The following is a 22079-nucleotide window of genomic DNA, read 5'->3' as shown; positions in this document are numbered from 1 at the left end:
ATATATATAAGGTGTTCCGTTTGTTAGGATTTCAAGTTTTAAAACAAAAATTATATCTAATTCGTATAATTCTTAACTTTGTATTTTCGATAATATATCATTGAACAATTTCACGTGTTCTTCGTCTTATCGCAGTCTTCTTTTTATAATTATTATTTACTTTTATGCGATTATTGTCAATTATTCTTATTATAATATAGCTACACTGTGATACGTTTATAAAAAGTCAAGAATATTTGAACATTTTGCACAATATCGATCAGTATCGATATGTGATCGAATAAACACCCTGTAGAATAGAAGAATTGTAAAGGCGGATGACGCGAATGTCGACAGAAGGAGACAAGGGAGGGAAAAGGCAGTAGAATACAACGGTCGCGTGCTGCTACCATCATGGCCCATTCGCCTTGAGACGATTAGTGATATCCATCTCTCACGGGGATCTACCCCTCGGAACGGAACGGAACCGAACGGGCCCAGGCCCAGACTTGGCGCGCGTGGCATCCGTCTACGAGGGCATAACGAGAGGAGCCGCAAGGTGTCGGTCAGCCGAGGACGGGAGATCTCGGGATAAAGATGCGCACGGCGCCGGAAGGAAGCTCTCGCGCGAGAGATTGCATCCGAAACAAAATCCTCGTGTTCGATGCTCTATCGTAAGATTGATACGCGTTAACGTTGGCAGCACCAAGATCCGAATCGTGATAGGATGATTTAAAGTTTAAAGTTTTTATTTTTAAACTAGTAAAAAAAATATAATAATATAACAACGTTAAACATTTTTATAATCATGAAAGTGTCACTTTTATTTATACAAGATAATTAATAGCAGAGACAAAAAATATAGAAATATGTTAATAAGAGAGAAAGAGAAGTTTATGATGATGAAATATATCGAAATCTGACAGAAAATTAAATATTTTTTACCGAAAGAGCAGCGCGTACAGCTGTCTTTCAATTTCTTTGTAAATGAAATAAAAGCGGAATGACGATGTTAGATGAGAAAATTAATTATATATATATATATTTTTTTTTTTTCTCTCTCACGTACGCATGTGTGTATTGCGATGTCGTTGATAGGGGACTTTTAATAATCCTATACGAATCGCGATATACAGTTTGGAGGAAGGTGTAAGGTGTTAGTGAGGCGGGAGATTTTGTGATAAAGTCGAGGAGAAGGGAACTCGAGGGCACTGGAGAGGAAAGACACCTTGCAATCGGACGAGCAAAGTAATTTAATCGAGTCTACTGAATGGACATTTAAACATGTCCGACAAACAACATGCAACTCGTTGATGTTTATAAATGTATATATACATATATATATTAAAAAGAAGATTTTGTACATATTTTTCCGATCTCGGATAAATTTTAAAAACCGCAGCCATGATTGAAAGTTCCCTCGTCAAACAGTCATTAAGCTTTCGTCAGTTTTCTATTTAATACAGCATCCAATTAGAAATTTTATCCGTAGGGTGGAGTGCGTGACGAGCGCGTGATAGATCGACTGTTGCTGTTTTTAGTTTCGACACTTTCGAGAATCGTTCTCGAGAACCATATGGCACTATACCCACGTGGCAAAATCCTGAACGCATTCTATTATATTTTTCGTTATAATGTTCGAAATTGTGTTACATATTATTCGTGGTAGATTTCACAGTAATTTATATATAATATTTGAAACGTTTAGAAAAACATCATTCTAAAAGCTTTTCGAAAATAATATAATGATACATTGACTAATAATGCTGACATAACATCGCTTAATTAATTCTTTATTTGATAACCATAATATCTTCGAAATATTATCTTTATGCTTTTTAGTTACGATTGGTGACGCGCAAAGAGACTCGAAAAATATAAAGAGGCACTTTGCTCCATACTTGTTTTCTGCTTGAAAAAAAGAAAAAGTATTTTAATTTAGCCTATTGTGTACGTAAAGCGTAAATATTTTATCACATATCTTATAGGCGAATATACGCTGACAGTAGTAGATAAATAAGAACGTTGTTGCGTATTAAGAAGTTTCCCACCCGAAACGGTGTTGATGTTCGCGATGCTCCATTTTTATACGCTGTAGCCTCTGCGTTCGGCGTTCCTTATCGAATTCGCCAAACATAGCGCGAAGATGATGCCGATCAGCTGAGAAAAAATTGAATAACACACACATATAATAACTGTAAAATATTTATATGCGCGAAAGCAAACGAAAAAATTGAAGAGAGCAAAAAATTTATATATATTTGAATACTTGAATGATAAGGAACTTTTTCGAGTTTAGATAGATGTAAAATTATTATCTTTTATCGCATCTCTCTTTCAGTTATCATATCTCTTCGATATATATATATATATATATATAATAATTTAAAAAGTAATCATACATACTAAATTGCGATTTCTCATATTTATGTCACGATGTTCGGCGTTCTTCATCAAGCATTTATTTTCTGCAAATTTTTCTCATGAAAAAAACTGCAAGGTCTACTGATAGAAAAATGTGTTTATGTGTATATGTGTCGATACATGATAATAGAAATATTGATTAAATCTTTTCAGCTTGTTGTTTTCTTTTCTCTCTATACACTGTTCAGTTCATTGACGCGTAATAATGAAAGATTTATATGCGAATCAAGACAATATGAGATGAAAAAGCAAGTCCTGAAAATTGATATCTCTTCAATCGAAATGATAGACAATAGAGAGACAAAGTTGCAGGAAATTTTGATGATTTTATTGTACGTAGGCGAACGTCAAACCACAGAATTAGCTATATACGTTTCAGCAATCATTCGCATTGGCTATAAGTATCTAATTGGCAGAATTGTTTGAAAAGTCGAGCTACATAAAGAATTGTTAACATTATAAGATGTGACTAGCGGACGTGGTAGGGATCAAAGAGTTGGCGCGTGATGCTTTCTTTCTCAGTGCTCTATTAACTTAAAGAAAATGGACTTCTTCGATAGTCGCAACTACAGAGTGAATAAAATTCTGCTATCGGCAGTTGGCCAATGGCCTTACCAATCGTCCAAGACGAACTATATTATAGTCATCGTCATAGCCACTATAGCTTGTTCGCAATTTCTTATGAAGGTATAGCGGCAATTAATGTTATATCGCTTTTATTTTGGAGAGATAAATCCGCAAACTATCATGCTTATTCTCGCTTGTGCTGGATATAATTATTCTTTTTCCGCGTAATCATAATATTTACCACGTTTAAGTTATGCGGCATGTTCTCCTATATTCACGATATGGACATTGTGATTGAGTGCCTTACTCCGATAATGATTGACATATTAGGTATAACAAAAGTAGTGAATTCCATACTGTGCGTGAATGAGGTAGGTGCGATTATTTTGTTTATCATGTATCACTCTCTCTCTCTCTCTCTTCTCGACATAATATATCCAAAGTATACTATCAACTCAAATCCTTTACTCAAAAGTAATTTACACAATTGAATTTATACAGATGAGGGCATTGCTTGATCAAATACGAGATGATTTTCACTCGTTGAGAAATTCTAGCGATATAGAAATTCTCCAAAAGTGCGCGGACAGTGGCAGAAAATTCTCGATCATTTACATTTGTCAGTATATGACAATACGATAAATAATTTGTATTTATTCAATTAATTAAAAATTGTTTATATCTCTGATTGACATTTTCTTTTTAGACACATTGTATACACTAATGGTAATTTTTATGTTAACGCCCTTGCCACCGTTAATTTTCCACGGTGCCAATGAAACGACTCGTCCATTGTTGCACATAGTCGAATATTACGTCGACATGGACAAATATTATTTTCCGATTTTAATTCACGGATATCTCACTGTTATAATTTGCGTCACTTCCATCGTCGCGACTGATGCGATATTCGTGATATTTGTGCAACATGTTTGCGGGCTGTTTATCGTAACTGGGTGAGTAGCACTTTTCTTTTTAAGGAGAGATTTAGCTCCGAGATTGATGCTATTATTCCTATATATGTATAGCTCGCGACTAGAACGAGCGTTACAGGAGAAACATGTGACAGACACCAATCTTCCGATTACGGAGGATAAAGCGTATCGAAATATGATACAGTGTGTTCAGGATCATAGAGGTGCTATAAGGTTTGTGTCATTTGCACAAGTTCCATCATTCATTTGATCATCAGGATATTTAATTGTGAAACAACGGACCCTGGAACAATTTTGACCCATAGCAAAAATTCTTTTATACATGTCGCAGAATAAAATTTTATAATGGATTTTAATTTTATATCTATACATTATGTTTTCAAATATTTTTCTCTTTCAAAAAATATTGTTTGTATATAATAATAAAAAAAAAAAGAAAAAATATTTTTATAGTAAAAATAATTGATATTTTTATACAATGCGTAAATAAAATATTTGTTTGGATTATCGTATGTGTGAACTTTATGAAACAGTTTTAAAATATAGGTCAATAGTGATTCGATGTATCCACCGACGAAGGGTTAACATTTCATTTATTTTGAAACAAATTCAAATAAGGTGCATCTCACGCGAATGTTCTTAATTGGTCAATTTTTGTAATATCGAGCGAGACATGTCACATTTTTCTTATATTTGAATCAAGGTTTATCGATCTCATGGAAGCTGCATATTCCAAGCACTTTTTGTTCTATGCTGGATTCAATATGCTGACTATAAGCATCACGGGTGTTGGGGTATGTGTGCGTCTCGTATTTATTATTATGTTAATATAATTAATAATAATAACGAATATTGCGTCAATTAATTTGACAATAGATCGTCAAATGAACGGTCAAATAAATAATTTTGCGAATTCAGAATTTATTTATACATCGAAGCAAAGGCGAATAAACACCTTCTCATCGCATATATAATTATATAAATATTATTCTATTCATCACATATTTAATTATCATTTAGATATTTATAATATTATCTTTGCGACAAAATTTATTTCGCCGTTTTTGATGCAATTATTGTAATTGTCGTTTAGGCTGTGACAAAATTGGACGATCCGTCTGAGCTTCTTAAATTAATAGCAGTGACATGGGCGTTACTATTCCATCTATGCTTCGAATGTTTGAATGCTCAGAGATTAATAGATTATAGCGGATATCTTTATACTAATCTGTACGTATAATGTATGTATGAGAAAAGAGCAAGATGGTTAATATTAAAATATATAGACGAGAAATAATAATGTTTACAATAGGAAGTGTATGATGATAACAATTGATTTCGAAATTTGAATAACTCAACAAAGCTGTTAGAAAGTTTTTTTTATAATTACAGAATAAATTTAAACTGGTATAATGCATCGACCAGAACGAAAAAGCTCGTTCTTTTCATGATGATGAAAGCGCGTCCGCCTTGTGTATTAACGGCCGGCGGTATGTTTGTTTTATGCATGGAAACATTCGCTACGGTAAGATAAACTATTCCGAACTTGTAATTATGTGGCACATGATATTTAATAATATTTATCCGGAAAAATTAATTACGTTATATATCCGTACCTCGATATAATTGAAACATATTTTTTGATCGGTTTTCTATTACATATATAATAGGTAATCAATTTTATATTTGATTTTTTTTTGTACTTACAATGTCGACCATTCTTTTCTTCCAGATTTTGAAAACTGCTGTATCGTATTACACTTTCTTACGTTCGGCGCAATAACGGATTTTCCTTTTTAAAAGTGAAATTGGCATGGTATCAGTGGTATTAAGAAACAGCAATCATCAACCGTGAGCCAGAAAATTTGACCTAAAATAAAAAGAGATCGCGATAAATTATTCTTTATCTCAAAGCTGTACTTTTATAATAATATCAGAATTATTAAATAGATGCGAATTGTATAACCGATATCGTGGCATTTGCATCACTATCGCGCGCGCGCGTAAATATATTTTTCTATAGACTATCATTATTTCCAATAAGCATTTTTATATCAATGTCGGAATAATTAGCCTTATGCTTGATTATATGTTATCTGGTTATTCAAAACAATTCAATCCTATAGATGATGTATCTCCATAGAGTTACAAATAATTCTTTCAAATCTTTGCATGTATCATGCAACAAGTACTAATAGAGGAGCATTATCGTATAGAGAATATTCGGCGAAAGTACGAAAAGATAGCGGTACAAATTCTGGATATTATGACAATAGGAAGTGAATTAAAGTGAAATTCGCATTGATCTCTGCCTACAAGGAACAATCGCGAGATTCAAGCGAAGCATTGCATGTATTTTTAACTTTCTGTGGAATAGAATTTTTAACTCGAGCCCTCGTATTGTATTCGATTACGAAAAGCTATATTGCGTACGTTGCCGAATATTTATCTCTCTCTTTTTAATTGCACGTTACGATGTATCGATCCGATTCCGCGTGTGCGGTACTATTTGTCTTATTTACGCGTCGTCCAAACGAGGCCTAATGAAGCTTCTGCCCGCGTGCGCGTTTTTTGCCCGGTCGCTAGTGCAGTGTTATACTTGCCACGGAATAGTCAATAATCATGAATAGTCATGAATAGTGTTCAAGGCCAATATATGCGTATCAAACAAATGCTAATGTGTCTTATTGGTCAGTGGCCGTATCAGGAGACTTGGGAAAAATTTCTAATCCAAATCATCTTTGTGCCTGCAGTTTTCTCTCAGGCAGTTATTCAGATAAACTCTTGTCTCCCTAAACTCCTGTTAAAAATAAAATTGGTAAATATAATAGACAACGAAGTAACATACACACATACACAAAAATATATGTAGATTGCATTAATTAATATAATGCATTTATAATATTATAATATTAATAACGCACTATAAAAAGTTAACTGAGTCCAATCACCCCTCAAAGTTTGTAACACGGATTCAGAAACACCTCCTGTATAATAATAATTTAATAAGTAATCATACATACTAAATTACGATTTCCCATATTTGTGTCGCGATGTTTGACGTTCTTTATTAGGCGTTTATTTTCTGCAAATTTTTCTCACGAAAAGAACTGCAAGGTTTTCTGATGGAAAAATTATGTATATGTATATCGTCGATACATGATAATAGAAATATTGATTAAATCTTTTCAGCCTCTTGTTTTTTTTTTCTCTCTACACGCTGTTCAGTTCGTCGACGCGTAATAATGAAAGATTCACATGCGAATCAAGACAATATCAGATGAAAAAGTATTATATCCTGAAAATTGATACCTCTTCAATCGAAATGATAGGCAATAAAGAGACAAAGTGGCAGAAAATTTTGATGATTTTATTGTACGTAGGCAAACGTCAAACCACAGAAGTAGCTATATACGTTTCAGCAATCATTCGCATTGGCTATAAGTATCTAATTGGCAGAATTGTTTGAAAAGTCGAGCTACATAAAGAATTGCTAACATTGTAAGATGTGACTAGTGGACGTGGTAGGGATCAAAGGGCTAGCGTGATGCTTTCTCTCTCAGTGCTCTATTAACTTAAGGAAAATGGACTTCTTTGATAGTCGCAACTACAAAGTCAATAAAATTCTGTTATCGGCGATTGGCCAGTGGCCTTACCAATCGCCCAAGATGAGCTATATTATAGTCATCGTCATAGCCACTATAGCTTGTTCGCAACTTCTTACGAAGGTATAGCGGCAATTAATGTTATATCGCTTTTATTTCGGAGAGATAAATCCGCAAACTATCATGCTTATTCTCGCTTGTGCTGGATATAATTATTCTTTTTCCGCGTAATCATAATATTTACCACGTTTAAGTTATGCGGCATGTTCTCCTATATTCACGACATGGACATTGTAATCGAGTGCCTTACTCCGATAATGATTGATATATCAGGTATAACAAAAATAATGAATTCCATGCTGTGCGTGAATAAGGTAGGTGCGATTATTTTGTTTATCATGTATCTCTCTCTCTCTCTCTCTCTCTCTCAAAACATAATCGCCTTTATTCATGTTTAGACGTAATATATTCAAAGTATAGTCAACTCAAATTCTTTACTCAAAAGTAATTTACATAAGTGAATTTATATACAGATGAGGACATTGCTCGGTCGAATACGAGATGATTTTTACTTGTTGAGTAATTCCAGGGATATAGAAATTCTTCGAAAGTGCGCGGACAGTGGCAGAAAATTCTCGACTATTTATATTTGTCAGTAAATATGACACAAAAAATGTTTGGTATTTATTCAATTAATTAAAAATTGTTCATATCTCTGATTGACATTTTCTTTTTAGATGCGATGTACACAGTCACGGTAATTTTTATGTTGACACCCTTGCCACCGTTAATTTTCCACGTTGCTAATGAAACGACTCGTCCATTGTTGCACAGAGTCGAATATTACGTCGACATGGACAAATATTATTTTCCGATTTTAATTCATGGATATCTCACCGTTGTAATTTGCGTCACTTCCATCATCGCGACTGATGCGATATTCTTGATATTTGTGCAACACGTTTGCGGACTGTTTATCATAACTGGGTGAGTAGTAGTTTCTCCCTTGGAAGAGAGATTTGGCGAAAGAGTTATCTCTGAAATTGATGTCATTATTCCTATAGCTCGCGAATACAACGAGCGTTACAGGAAAAATATTTGACAGACGCCAATCTTCCGATTACGGACGATAAAGCGTATCGAAATATGATACTGTGTATTCAGGATCATAGAGCTGCTATAAGGTTTGTGTCATTTGCACAGGTTCAATCATTATAATTTTATCATTGGGATATTTAATCCTCGAATAATAGAATAGACTCTGAGACAATTTTGATCCATAACAAAAATTCTTTTATACATGTCGCAGATTAAAATTTTATAATGGATTTTAATTTTATATCTATACATTATGTTTCCAAATATTTTTCTCTTTCAAAAAATACTGTTTGTATATAATAAAAAAAAAAAAAAAAAGAAAAAATATTTTTAAAGTAAAAATAATTGATATTTTTGTACAATACACACATAAAATATTTGTTTCAATTATCGTATGAGCTTTATGAAACAGTTTTAAAATATAGGTCAATAGTGATTCGACATATTAAACATTTTGTTTGTTTCTAAATATCGAAACAAATTCAAATAATGTGCATCTCTCGCGAATATTCTTAATTGGTCAATTTTTGTAATATCGAGCAAGACGTATCACATTTTTCTTATATTTGAATTAAGGTTCGTCGATCTCATAGAAGCTGCATATTCCAAGCACTTTTTGTTTCATGCTGGACTCAACATGATAACTATAAGCATCACGGGTGTTGGGGTATGTGTGCGTCTCGTATTTATTGTTACGGTAATATAATCAATAACGAATATCGCGTCAATTAATTTGACAATAGATCGTCAAATGAACGATCGAATAAATAATTTCGCGAATTTAAGATTTATTTATACATTGAAGCAAAGGCGAATAAACACTCTCATCGCATAAATAATTATATAAATATCATTATCCTATTTATCACACACATACACACACACACACACACACATATTTAATTATCATTTGGATATTTATAATAGCATCTTTGCGACAAAATTTATTTGGCCACTTTTTGATGCAATTAATAATTGTCGTTTAGGCTGTGACAAAATTGGACGACCCGTCTGAGCTTCTTAAATTAATAGCAGTAACGTGGGCGTTACTATTCCATCTATGCTTCGAATGTTTGAATGCTCAGAAATTAATAGATTATAGCGGATATCTTCATACTAATCTGTACGTATAATGTACTCATGAAAAAAGAGCAATATGATTAATATTAATATTAAATTATATAGACGGGAAATAATAATGTTTATAATAGGAAGTGCATGATGATAACAATTTATTTCGAAATTTGAATAGCTCATGAAAGCTGTTAGAAAGTTCTTCTATAATTGCAGAATAAATTTAAACTGGTATGATGCATCGGCCAGAACGAAAAAACTCATACTTTTCATGATGATGAAAACGCATCCGCCTTGTGTATTAACGGCCGGCGGTATGTTTGTTTTATGCATGGAAACATTCGCTACGGTAAGATGAACTATTCCGAACTTGTAATTACACGACACATGATATTTAATAATATTTATCCGGAAAAATTAATTATGTTATATATCCGTATTCCGATATAATTGAAACACACTTTTTGATCGGTTTTTCATTACATATATAATGGGTAATCAATTTTATATTTTATTTTTTATACTTACAATGTCGATCGTTCTTTTCTTCAAGATTGTGAAAACTGCTGTATCGTATTTCACTTTCCTACGCTCGGCGCAATAACGGATTCTCCTTTTTGAAACTTGACGTGATGTCAATGGTACCAAGAAACAGCAATCATCGACCGTGAGCTAGAAAATTTGACCTGAAATGAAAAGCGATCGCGATAAATTATTCTTTGTTTCAAAGCTGTGCTTTTATAATAATATCAAGATTATTAAATAGATGCGAATTGTATAACCGATATTGTGGCATTTGCATCACTATTGTGCGCGCGTAAATATATTTTTTTATAGAATACCATTATTTTCAATAAGCATTTTTATATCTGTATCGGAATTATTACCCTTATGTTTGATCATGTGTTATCTGGTTATTCAAAACAATTCAATTCTGTACATGATGTATCTCCATCTCTCAAATCTACAATAGAGTTACAAATAATTCTTTCAACTCTTTGCATGTATCATGCAGTAAGTACTAATAGAGGGGCACTATCGTGTAAAGCGTATTCCGCGAAAGTACGAAAAGATAACGGAACAAATCCTGGAACAATATTACTACAATAGAAAATGAATTGAAGCAAAATTTACATTAACTTCTGCTTGTACGAGAAACAATCACAAGATTCAAGCGAAGCGTTGCGTATGCACTTTTAACTTTCCGCGGAATAGAATTTTTAACTCGACCCCTCGTATCGTACTGGATTATAAAAAACGGAGAATTTCTCTCTTCAAGTACACGTTACGATGTATTGATCCGATTCCGTGTCTGCGGTACTATTTTTCTCAATTGCGCGTCGCCCAAACGGAATGCTTAATAAGGCTTCTGCCCGCGTGCGCGTTTTTGTCCGGTCGCTAGTGCAGTGTTATACTTGCTACGGAATAGTCAAGATGGATAGTGTTCAAGGCCAATATATGCGTATCAATCATATGTTAATGTGTCTCATCGGTCAGTGGCCATATCAGGAGACTTGGGAAAAATTTTTGATCCAGACCGTCTTCGTGCCTGCGGTTTTCTCTCAGGCAGTTATTCAGGTAAATTCTTGTCTTCCTAAACTCCTGTTAAAAATAAAATTGTTACATATATACACAAAAAAGTTAATATAAATAGAAATATATATATACACACAAAGAATATACATATATAAATTGCATTAATTAATATAACACATTTATAATAGCATAATTTAATAACGTATAAAAATATATAAGAAGTTAACGGTGAACGAAAAAATGTTTCTCTCTCTTCAAATCAGAAATTAGATTTCTATCTAAATCTAAAGTATATAAAAATAATGTTATTATATAATAATTATGCTGTTCAAAATTTTCAATTGCGCGAATTATGATTATTTTGTGAGAACGACAATATGATGGAAGGATTCAACGTTTTTCGATGAGTTTAAAATCGCAAAAAAAATATACACGTAAAAGTATACATATAATATTTCCAAAGAGATTTCTCCGAATTCATTTTTGCAAGATCTTAAATAAGATGTTAGATATTAGACGTAGCTTCTCGCGCCAATTTTGAGAAATTTTGCAGGGCGGCGGCATGATCACCGCATGGTTCGCAAATGATATCGACGCGTTTATGGAAAGTTCGTCGCCTTTTGTAATTAGTTTAATGTGCATTTGTAAACACATTAATTATACATACAATCATGGGCAGGTATGTTTATTTTCGAAGAATCGACGTCATTAATATGCTTTGTTGTACGATACTTAAAGGTGTTCATAAATATAGATGAAGAAACTCACAATTGTAATGGCGGAAGATTGGAATATTTTTTCAAAGTACAGCTACGAGTACGATATCCTGTGTAAAAGTTACGCGATGGGCAGAAAAGTCACGATTGCTTACGCAGGTAAAGATTATATCAAAAATTCCACGACATTGTATTTAGAGATTCCAAAAACTGCATTTCGGTCGATTATACACACAAGTGTAGAATTTATATAAAATAATGATTAACTTTTGAATATTTTAAATTGAGTTAAAAAATATCGCGTGTATCCTTTAAGCAGATCGATACAAGTCGTAGGGTGCGACCCTTGATTGATACATTATTTACAGTCTCCCTGTATGGCTCAATGACTCCCTTTCTGGTTGTACCGGTGTTAATAAACACAGCCAGTTATATGGGTCTGTATAACATTTCCGACGGTAGACCCTTGATGTTCCGCACGGAATACTTTATAGATTCGCAGAAGTATTACTATTCGTTGCTGGTGCACTCGTACATCGGCACCCTCGGATTCGTCACGATCGTCGTAGCGATCGACTCGATGTTGGTGTTTCACATACAACACGAGTGCGGGCTGTGCGAGATCTTAGGGTAACTCCGCAATAATGGCACACTTTGTAAGACTGAACAGCATTTTCATCTGAAGCGCATATTTCATAATACGTCGAGAAATTCCACAGATGTTTGTCTCATTTCATATTGGAAAAAAAACACTCGCTTCTTATGTTTTATATAAATCTCTTCAGTATATATAGGAACATACATTTTCTTGCCGTGTAATTCGATTGAACGAGGGGGAGAAAGCGATTGTGTAATAAACATCTATCATTGTCCATAAAATGTCTTATTAATACGTACGTTTTACCCGAATTCATCTCATCCAGTACAATATCAGAACATGATGTTGTATATTAAACTTTTTAATATTTTAAGACTATCGACGTCGTGCGATTAAATGCGGTTGAACTAAATTTCAACATTTTTGGATTTGATTGTGCCTAAGATACGTTTATCAATGAGCATTTTTTAGATACCGACTAGCACGGATTATTGATACAGCCACTTTAGATATAAATTTGTCTCCGGAAAATAGAGAAGAGGCTGCATCGTACAGAAATGCGAAGAATTGTGTAATCATGCACAACCACATAATAGAGTTAGTATATTTCTGAATATACTTACTATATTTTTTATGTATTTCCTCGTTTTTTATTTAGTATACCTTATTGTATCTTTTATGTAAATAAATTGCGACATGTTTTTTATTCTATCTTATATGCGCAGTGAAATTCGTAAATTTACATTTACGAATAAATTACTTAACGTTGTCCCTTTTGTTTAATCGATTGATCTAATCTATTTGTTTCAATATACATATCGTTCATAATTATTGCATATGTTTGATTTATATTTTAAGCTCGTACTAATTTTTATTAATATATTGTATAAATTTTTCTCGGACATTAAGGTACGCTAAACATCTCGAAAATGCGAATACGACATCGTATTTTTTTCAACTAGGTTTCAATATGATGGGCATGACTTTCACAATATTCCAGGTTAGTACTGGAAACAGTACAAACTCTCGCAATTATAACATTAAGAAATTTTAAATTTCTACGCACTATCTTTTTAAGATTGCATCATTCTGCTCAAGATTAGAATAAAACATGTTTTTAGACATTTATAATTATACCTATATGCAAATCATTATACCTATAATTATATCTATACGACAAAAAGTTCTTATATATTTACGCGTTAGGCAGTGGTAAAGCTAACCGATCCAAAGGAGGCTCTGCGATTCGCGTCGTTCACGGTGTGCTTGTTTTCCGTTCTTTTTCTCGAAAGCTGGCCGGGTCAGCAACTATCGGACTACACCGATAAAATTTTTGCATACACGTGAGTACACGGAAACACAATTCAGGAAACGTATTCAGATCATTAGCGTATACTCGATCTGTAGTATTGCATTACGAAAAATACAGATCTGCCAGAAATAATGATTCCAATAAAATAGATAGACCTCAATGAAGAAACACTATTTGACACGTCGATCTTTCAGGACCGACGGAAAATGGTATCAATCTTCGCTGAGAGTGAAGAAGGTGATCGCCATTATGCTAATGAGGAGTTATGTGCCGATTAAGATAACTGCGGGCAAGCTGTATACTCTAAACTTGAAGAACTTTGCTGCAGTAAGCGAGTTTCTTCGAATAACATTTGATGCCGCAAACGTTGACGGTGATTATCTTTCCCTTTTCTTTCTTTAAGGTCGTGCGCACGTCGTTCTCTTACTTCACCGTTCTCTGTTCTATGCAGTGAGCGTTGCAGCTCGAAAGTTATTATCAGTGACAACAGTTACAGGCATTGTCCGTTTGCTCGACAACTCGTGAGTTACAGCTATACAATTACAATAGATCAAAACTCGGAGAGATATCACCTGTGACAAAGATGCGTGATAGAATCGAAGTATTTAAGTATTCTTGGCGCGATTAATACTAGTATTTAGGAAAGAGAAGGCGAATATAAGTACGATTGCGATTCTTTCTCTAGTTTTATTTAACTACATAAAATATTTGTATGGAAGATACATTGAAAGTTTATAATAAGATACGTATCTTCTAGTGAACGAATTTTTGTTTTATTAAATCATGTTGACTGCTATATATAATATGTCTCCTAAATTGTCTATCACGATCACGTTTTTACTGCACAGACCGTAGAAGCGTAAAATATGAGAAAGCTGTACGCATTATCTTAAATAAAATTTCATATTATTAAAACAGAAAGAGCGATAAAGATAGACGGATGTCTCTTGTAAACTCACCGCGTTAAAAGTTACATAGGACAACACAATGAATTTTCCTGCAGTTATTGTCAGTGGTTTTTTGCTTCTCATCATGATCATTATCAGAAGCTTTTGCGATACTACAGGCATTCTGTACCATTGCAATTTGTATCTGCAAACACAAATCGCATTATACCCACACGTTTATCCATTCTAAAAGATTTCAAGCCAAATATATTTTTAGTTTGATGCATCGGCGCGAAAGATAAATCGATTGTTCGTATAGCTTTTGGTACATGTATACAAAACTAATTTAATTTATTCGCGTATCTATATTATCTATAATATATTTATAACGGACACACGATACGATTTATCATCTGTGCTGAGAAAAATGGACTCCGGCTATTGTATCAAACGTACGCGGATTCATGCACTTTTTCGTTGCAATCTATGATCTTCTGACCTTGCCAATTTTCAAAGAATGTATTAAGCATAAGCGCGTTGAGATAACTAGCGTACGGCAAAAGGCGACTGATGTTTTCCTTATTTGTCATTAGCTAGAAATTTTTTAATCATATATATATATGTGATTGCTTGTGAACACACACATAATATATATAATTATTAATTATTTAAATTACCTGAAATCCTACGATACTTAACAGTGATCCGTTAACTATCATGTGTATGAAGAATGGTAATCTGTAGAGTGATTCTATGGCAATAGCGAATCTAGTGTAATGCACAAAGGCACGTCAATTTGTTATTATTGATTATTTATGACCATGTTTTATTACACATGCAGATATATACTAACTGTATTGCCTCTGCGTGTTTTCGAACACTGTACACAATATTTGAATAAGATTTATTCTGCGTGAACGTCGTTACTAAATCGTCACCATTGTCTTCAGATTCAAAGGCTCTTTCCAAACGATATCTAAAATTCAATATCGTGCATATGTCGATATTCTTTATATATAATATGCATATTAATACATAATTATGCACGAGAACAAATTTTATTTAAATACGTGAATTTGAGGGCCTTGAGAATTAAATACTTTCGCGGATACGTCAGACTTACCTCAGAGCTGCAAACAAGCCACAGCAATGCTGGACGCATGCCAAATAAAAGACGTTGAACGCGGTCAGTAATATCGTGTAATATACCTCGCATATAGAGCATTGTATGAGAAGTGGGATATAGCGCATTTGTAAATCAAGCACGTAATTGATGCGATAGGTAGGCTGTGTTTCCTGCGTCTGGTTTGACGCGTCGATTGTCCCAACGGATTTCTCGTAGAAAAGTCTGGTTATCAAAGGTGTGAGTGCAAAAATCACGGCGTGGCCAACAATAGTACCTGATAGATATGAAAATATTAGATTTCTGGATTTTAATAATTGTGCAGATATAGGGGGGAAAAAAAACCATTCAATATTTATATGGTAGATAAGATACATCATACTGAGTAAAACAACTTTAATAAACATAGATCGAAAGCTCAACCGTTTTTGAGATATAAACATTTTTGTATGTTAGCACCATGATTGACTTACTGGCTTCTATGTGTCGCATGCGATGTTTACCTCAGTGTTTATAAATCGCATTCTGAATGTTTTTATTCAATTTTCATACATACTTTATAACAGAAGATTTCACCGGCAATCAGTCAGTTGTCATCAACCGGCGATTGTGGATCTTTGCGATTTGGGGATTCTGTAAGAAGAAGATGCCAAGCGTGTATGGAAATGGAAAAAGGATATGTAGAACATCTTCTGTAAATATGGAGATAAAGATTTAGACGGATTATCTTTTTCTTACGTCGCGTGCGATACGTAGAAGTCAGTAAGTCAATCATGATGCTAACATACAAAAATGTTTATATCTTAGAGATGGTTGAGCTTTGTAATTATTGTTATTAGGAAGGAAATGAAAATAAAATATACTTATAATGTATTATTTTATAATATATTAAGAGATATTCTTTATAAGAAGTCAAATCTTTAAAAAAATTGGATAGTAATTCTCTTGAACTAATTAATACATTAACATTAGGATGTAAGTATAAAATTATATAAAGTCGACAGTTTTTTAAAAGATATATTTTCAGAATTTTCGATTGAAATAGGAATATGTATAGTGTAGTTCATCAAGAATAAAATATTTTCTCAGATTTACATTCTACGTTTTCTGATCAAATCTAATCTGTATTATTATTGCTGTATCGTTAAACCGATGAATTTATCTACATTACCTGCATAAATGTAGCTTAAGTTTCGCGCGAACAGTAAATACGAACGCAAGATTTTAATTTCCTGGTCCGTCTTCAGAGAACACCAATGCTCTTGTATTTTCAGCAGAAGTGTCTTCATCTGTAGCTCGAAGTCAATTTAAATACGATGTTGCTCGATAACGCTGTATTGTTATCTTAATTGTGTTTCAATTTTTCAATTAAAATGATTAGAGCACCGATTTTATTTACGCACCTTAGGTAATTTATACACTGTGTAGATCAATTTAAAGGTTGACGTTATGGAAAAAAATAGCATCGACAGACAGTCGAACACTTCGAAAAAATCTGGCCAGACTTTGAACAAACACACCAGCTGTGACAAATATATTACAATTCCGAAGATTAGTATAATTCTAATTTCCTATAGTAATGTGTACAAAGTGTAGAAAGAAAAAGATCGTCGTAATTTCCTCGGTTGAATCTTTGCATTTCCCGTTTGATATGGAAATATTTAAAAAAGAAAAAAGTGTATCGCGCAAAATATTACAAGGAAACAGAAGTGTACATTTATTTGAGAAAATTGCGACAGATATTTTTTTACAACCTTGTACACAATGCTTTTGAAATGACGAAACACTCGCTCTCGCTCTCTTTTTCTCTCGATGTACCTCGAATATCATCACGGATACAAATAGAACCGTAAATGCGACGTACATCGCGCAACGTTTAGCGAACGCTTGAAAGGGCCACACACCGCAGATAGTTAACAGAATGCGGAGATTATTGTAGTTCGATTCGCGGAAGAACTCGTTGACATTACGCATGTTTCTTTTTTTAATCGCGGCTGTCGATTTTGAGCAAGCAAAATTTACTCGACTTACGCGAGAGTATAGATAAGATCGATCGGTCCCTCATAAGAGATTCCGTTTATGCGACATGCACGTGTTGTCAACGCATTTGTGCTATGAAACAAGTAACTACTGTTAGAGACCATTTGCGATCGATCGCGAAATTACGAGATTGTCTTGTACAAATTGTAAAATTGTACGCAGCTGGCTATACTCAAACATATCCAGGATCAAAGGTAGTATCTCTTTTGCAGATTTCGAAGCAATTTACATTGACTGCATTAAATGAAAGACAGCAGTTTTGTGACGACAATAAAAGGAGCTCTCGATTCTCTCTATATCTTGGCACTGCTGTAAAGATTTTCGATACTAAAAGACTATCAGAGAGAATCGTATAAATTGCAAATTATAGGAAAGATTATTCTACATATACGTGCAATTTTTTGGCAGATTTTAATTTTTTTTATACCTTGAAAGAAATTACATTTTGTGATAAAAGTGAAAAATGCTCCAATTTGCTTGATTTATTTACTGCTATTAATAAAAATTTGTATGTGAGTCTTTTATTGCGTGCAATCTTAGTTATTCAAGTTATTACTATTAAATATTGGTATTATTTATAAAAGTTTTATAACATATAAAAGAATTATTGACGATAAAGTAACAGCCATTACGAAGTAAAAAATTGTTTACATCGAAAATTGTTTACAAATATTTATAATAATTTTCAGCAGGCTAAAATGCTGATTTCTCCTCTTAAAAAAATGTTTTATATTCAAAAATTAACGATTGTTTTAGAATTTTATTAAATTATTTACATAAACTAGTATTTCTCTTCAGTTATCAAAGCATCGATATAAATGTAAATTACGATTAAAATATTTACTGTACAGATCGTAATAGCATAAAGTATGACGATGATGTTCGTATTACCTTAAATAAATTTTTTTTAATTTTTAATTTTTATTTTGAGGCATCGCGTGTTTGCATAAAATAATTATACTTACCGCGTTAAAAGTTATATATGATAATGCGAAGAATTTTCCGATAGTAAGCATCAATGGTTTTTTACTTGTCATCATTATCATTATAAGGAGCTTTCTTGTCGCTACCGGCATATTGTACCACTCTGCATTATATCTGCAAATTTTGCAAGATTTTTGTGGTTTATTCCATGAATGAAATTCCATTTATTGATGACTGTATATTACATTTTTATCGCGATATGACGAGCGATTTTATAAAAAAATATTACAAAAGATTTTACTAGATCCTGATATTAACGAAACATACGCGGATTCAAATACTTTCTCGCTGGAATCTATGATTTTTTGACCTTGCCAATTTTCAAAAAATATATTGATTAATAGTACATTCATATAAGCAGTATGTTTTATAACCTGATTTATGTTTTCCGTGTTTGTTATTATCTGAAAAAGATAGCAAAATATAAATAATAAACTATGTGTATGATATATAAAAAATCTCATACATTTAATTTTAAATTAAATTTTAATTTTAAATTAATTACATTTAATTTTAAATTAATTAATTGCATTATATAATTTGTATTAAATGATTTCTCTCTGCGTATGATATAAAATTATATGTGAAAAGTGTCACTAGAAATTTTATCAAATATATATACCTGAAATCCTACAATACTTAAAGCTAATACAAGATATCCCACTTGTATAAAGAGAGGTAAGCTGTATACCGACTTCATAATGACAATAAATCTAGTGTAATGTACATGAAGATATTACTTTACATTATTATTATTTAACAGAGATATTAATGCTCATTTAGAAATACTCACTGCATTGTTTCGGTATGTCTTTGGATACTATATACAATATTTGAATAAGATAAATTCTTTGTAAATGTTAAATTATTATTATTGTTTTCAAAGTTGAAAGCATTTTCTAATCTATATCTGAAATTTCATATTGTCTAAATATTAAAAAACGATAACGTGGGGCAATTATTTTGTTGCGGATACGTATACTTGCGGTGAGTAATTATTTATTCATATACGATACGCATTTTCGCAAATTTCGTGTGCATGTGATTTTATATAAACCGACAAGATCCATCATATACTCTCTCACCTCAAACTTTCGAACAATCCGCAGCAATGCTCGATCGATATTATATACAGGACATCAAATACAACTATCAGAAACGTGTAAGACATTTCGCATATAGCCGTGTGTATGAAAATTGGAACGTAGTACGTGTCTATATCAACCATATAATTTACGTGATAAGATAATCCTATTTGGGCCCCCTGCGCTTCAGTTGACGACGCATTCTTCTCTTCGTTTTCCTTTTTGTTGATAAGCCTGGTCATTAACGTCAGAGATTGGAAAATAATAGGGTGACAAAGTACGAGACCTAATTTATATAAAAAGTCAAATTTTTATAATTTATTATTATTATCAAAGAAATATACGATTATTGTAAAAAGTCAAATGTCTTTTCAAAAATATCTAAAATTATTGTAACATACTAAGTGTGTGTGTGTATGTTTTAAAAAAAAAAATTATTTAGAAAATTGAATTTATGTAAAAATATATTCGAATAAGTAAAAATAAAATAAATGCACTTATATTGTGTAAAAATTCTCTTTAATAATAATGAACGTTTCACTCTTTCTTTTGGACTATTTTCAGCATACAAAGGTAAGTAACATATTGAAAATAATTCAAAAGAAAGATCGAAACGTTCATTATTGTTAAAGAGAATTTTTATATAATATAAGTATGTATTTATTTATATGCACTTTTATACATATATTCGAATCTTTTTATTATTGTTTTTCTACACTATATTATTGTTACATTGAATCGTTAAACTTACCTGTATAAATGTATCCAAATTTTTGCCCATATAACGCGTGCGAGTTATATATTTTAGTTTCCTTGTCCGACTTTGGGGAAAGACAGTACTCTTGCATATTTATTAGAAGTAGTTTTATCTGTAAAAGAAAATTTACAATTAAAAATCACATATTATTTTCTACATTTTTCGCTATCGCTTTTATTATTAGTCAGCATTCATTACTTTTATTTTTACGTACATTTTGTAATGTATACACTGCATAAATCATTTTAATCATATTTACTACAGGAAAAAATAATAATGGCAGAGCATCGATTACTTCAAAAGAATCATGCCAAATATCCATTACTCCCAATACCTATATTTTCCATCATTTATATTATCTAAATATCATATAACACAATCATATATATATATATAATAGAAACTACAATACATTATAATAACATAATAATAACATATGTAATATTAATTAAACTGTCCGATTGTAAATTATGCATGTATTGCCAAGTATACTTAAAATCGAATGTATGTGTATATAAATCTGTATATACGTATACCATAAATGTCACTAGAATTAACAACAGAATTACCGCCGGACATAATATTGAAATTTTACAGTTTTTGTTAGACACATATAAAATTTAAAAAATATAAATATGGTACTTTAAAATGTGAGAAAACATTTAATTTACCTCAAACGTAAATCCAGATCCGAGTACGAGTATCATTGCGAGGTATATAGCGCAGCGTCTTCTTAACGTATGAAAAGGCCATAGACCGCTAACACTTAATAGCGAGCGAACAATGTTGTAATGCGAATTTTTGAAGAATTGATCAAATTGGTCAATATTATCCATGCTGTCTTTTATCTACCACTTGCAAGAATGGAGACAATGCAAGATATAGATCGCAAATATAGTGTCTTATCAAGAATTCTATTTAACTTCAATTGACGTAGACAACAGTAAAGACATACATATTGCTAACATGTTTGTGTTATAAAATTAATGCAAGGGGTCGATTGTTTAGAAAATTAGAAAATTATTATGTTTGCAAATTGCATAATTATAGAAGAGGAAAGGATAGTCGCATGATTTCAATCCTATGATTGAAAATATTATCTTATAGACATCACGGATTCGTACGACATAGACAAAAAGAGAATTGTGACAATTTTATTCGAGAGTAAAATAAAAGTAAAATTCAGTCAGTCATTAGTTAGTTACGAAAAAGTATGCACCTTTACGTTGATTGCATTGAATAATGTAAGTGTTGTGATTTTAATCACAGATGAATTTTTACTTGTTGCCATTGTTGAAGATTTCCTATACTTGTTCCAATATTATATACGAAAAAGATATATTTGTTATTTAAAAAAAT

General features: G+C 32.3%; 5 protein-coding genes across 5 annotated transcripts; 3 read left to right on the top strand and 2 right to left on the bottom strand.

The window, feature by feature from the left end:
- The first annotated feature begins 2946 nt into the window (after positions 1-2946).
- On the top strand, positions 2947-5974 carry LOC115241610 (putative odorant receptor 59c). Its single transcript, XM_029817439.1, has 9 exons — positions 2947-3090; positions 3222-3341; positions 3472-3589; positions 3677-3926; positions 3999-4118; positions 4609-4699; positions 4999-5135; positions 5298-5430; positions 5638-5974. The coding sequence occupies exons 1-9, from the start codon at positions 2947-2949 to the stop codon at positions 5686-5688; spliced, it is 1164 nt and encodes a 387-aa protein (XP_029673299.1). The 3' UTR covers positions 5689-5974.
- A 946-nt stretch (positions 5975-6920) lies between these two features.
- Positions 6921-10286, top strand: LOC115241611 (odorant receptor 9a-like). Its single transcript, XM_029817440.1, has 9 exons — positions 6921-7633; positions 7765-7884; positions 8044-8161; positions 8248-8497; positions 8575-8694; positions 9185-9275; positions 9595-9731; positions 9899-10031; positions 10236-10286. The coding sequence occupies exons 1-9, from the start codon at positions 7490-7492 to the stop codon at positions 10284-10286; spliced, it is 1164 nt and encodes a 387-aa protein (XP_029673300.1). The 5' UTR covers positions 6921-7489.
- Positions 10287-11093: 807 nt separating this feature from the next.
- On the top strand, positions 11094-14298 carry LOC115241567 (odorant receptor 13a-like). The gene is made up of 9 exons (XM_029817368.1): positions 11094-11260; positions 11772-11897; positions 11973-12093; positions 12303-12564; positions 13004-13129; positions 13442-13532; positions 13739-13875; positions 14039-14171; positions 14248-14298. The coding sequence occupies exons 1-9, from the start codon at positions 11117-11119 to the stop codon at positions 14296-14298; spliced, it is 1191 nt and encodes a 396-aa protein (XP_029673228.1). The 5' UTR covers positions 11094-11116.
- Positions 14299-14433: 135 nt separating this feature from the next.
- Positions 14434-17828, bottom strand: LOC115241607 (odorant receptor Or2-like). Its single transcript, XM_029817434.1, has 9 exons — positions 17673-17828; positions 17258-17377; positions 17026-17143; positions 15855-16131; positions 15585-15707; positions 15409-15499; positions 15188-15324; positions 14804-14936; positions 14434-14732 (listed from the first exon to the last, which is right to left on the bottom strand). Exons 1-9 carry the CDS (start codon positions 17826-17828, stop codon positions 14682-14684), a joined length of 1206 nt encoding a protein of 401 aa, XP_029673294.1. The 3' UTR covers positions 14434-14681.
- An 806-nt stretch (positions 17829-18634) lies between these two features.
- On the bottom strand, positions 18635-21681 carry LOC115241609. Its single transcript, XM_029817438.1, has 9 exons — positions 21392-21681; positions 20935-21054; positions 20715-20832; positions 19964-20249; positions 19672-19788; positions 19501-19591; positions 19146-19282; positions 18860-18992; positions 18635-18785 (listed from the first exon to the last, which is right to left on the bottom strand). Exons 1-9 carry the CDS (start codon positions 21554-21556, stop codon positions 18735-18737), a joined length of 1218 nt encoding a protein of 405 aa, XP_029673298.1. The 5' UTR covers positions 21557-21681; the 3' UTR covers positions 18635-18734.
- Between the last annotated feature and the right edge of the window lie 398 nt (positions 21682-22079).

Source organism: Formica exsecta, unplaced genomic scaffold (assembly GCF_003651465.1).
Source record: "Formica exsecta isolate Colony F162 unplaced genomic scaffold, ASM365146v1 scaffold500, whole genome shotgun sequence".
Lineage (NCBI taxonomy): Eukaryota > Metazoa > Arthropoda > Insecta > Hymenoptera > Formicidae > Formica > Formica exsecta.
Note: the sequence above shows the minus strand (reverse complement) of the source record. Positions and strands in the feature narration are given on the sequence as shown.

What these genes read in the sequence shown, in the direction of transcription:
- LOC115241611 (XM_029817440.1), top strand. Translation starts at nt 7,490, where the DNA reads ATGGACTTCTTTGATAGTCGCAACTACAAAGTCAATAAAATTCTGTTA. An exon ending in ATTCTCGACTATTTATATTT is followed by an intron (nt 8,162 to 8,247) that starts GTCAGTAAATAT and finishes TTTTCTTTTTAG; the next exon opens with ATGCGATGTACACAGTCACG. An exon ending in GGACTGTTTATCATAACTGG is followed by an intron (nt 8,498 to 8,574) that starts GTGAGTAGTAGT and finishes TTATTCCTATAG; the next exon opens with CTCGCGAATACAACGAGCGT.
- LOC115241610 (XM_029817439.1), top strand. Translation starts at nt 2,947, where the DNA reads ATGGACTTCTTCGATAGTCGCAACTACAGAGTGAATAAAATTCTGCTA. An exon ending in GTTCGCAATTTCTTATGAAG is followed by an intron (nt 3,091 to 3,221) that starts GTATAGCGGCAA and finishes ACCACGTTTAAG; the next exon opens with TTATGCGGCATGTTCTCCTA. An exon ending in GCATGGAAACATTCGCTACG is followed by an intron (nt 5,431 to 5,637) that starts GTAAGATAAACT and finishes CTTTTCTTCCAG; the next exon opens with ATTTTGAAAACTGCTGTATC.
- LOC115241609 (XM_029817438.1), bottom strand. Translation starts at nt 21,556, where the DNA reads ATGGATAATATTGACCAATTTGATCAATTCTTCAAAAATTCGCATTAC. An exon ending in CAGTGTATACATTACAAAAT is followed by an intron (nt 20,833 to 20,934) that starts GTACGTAAAAAT and finishes TTTCTTTTACAG; the next exon opens with ATAAAACTACTTCTAATAAA. An exon ending in GGATTGTTCGAAAGTTTGAG is followed by an intron (nt 19,789 to 19,963) that starts GTGAGAGAGTAT and finishes ATGAAATTTCAG; the next exon opens with ATATAGATTAGAAAATGCTT.
- LOC115241607 (XM_029817434.1), bottom strand. Translation starts at nt 17,828, where the DNA reads ATGCGTAATGTCAACGAGTTCTTCCGCGAATCGAACTACAATAATCTC. An exon ending in TATCCGTGATGATATTCGAG is followed by an intron (nt 17,378 to 17,672) that starts GTACATCGAGAG and finishes TATTTGTCACAG; the next exon opens with CTGGTGTGTTTGTTCAAAGT. An exon ending in AAACACGCAGAGGCAATACA is followed by an intron (nt 15,500 to 15,584) that starts GTTAGTATATAT and finishes GCATTACACTAG; the next exon opens with ATTCGCTATTGCCATAGAAT.
- LOC115241567 (XM_029817368.1), top strand. Translation starts at nt 11,117, where the DNA reads ATGGATAGTGTTCAAGGCCAATATATGCGTATCAATCATATGTTAATG. An exon ending in AGTCACGATTGCTTACGCAG is followed by an intron (nt 12,094 to 12,302) that starts GTAAAGATTATA and finishes CATTATTTACAG; the next exon opens with TCTCCCTGTATGGCTCAATG. An exon ending in ACTTGAAGAACTTTGCTGCA is followed by an intron (nt 14,172 to 14,247) that starts GTAAGCGAGTTT and finishes TCTTTCTTTAAG; the next exon opens with GTCGTGCGCACGTCGTTCTC.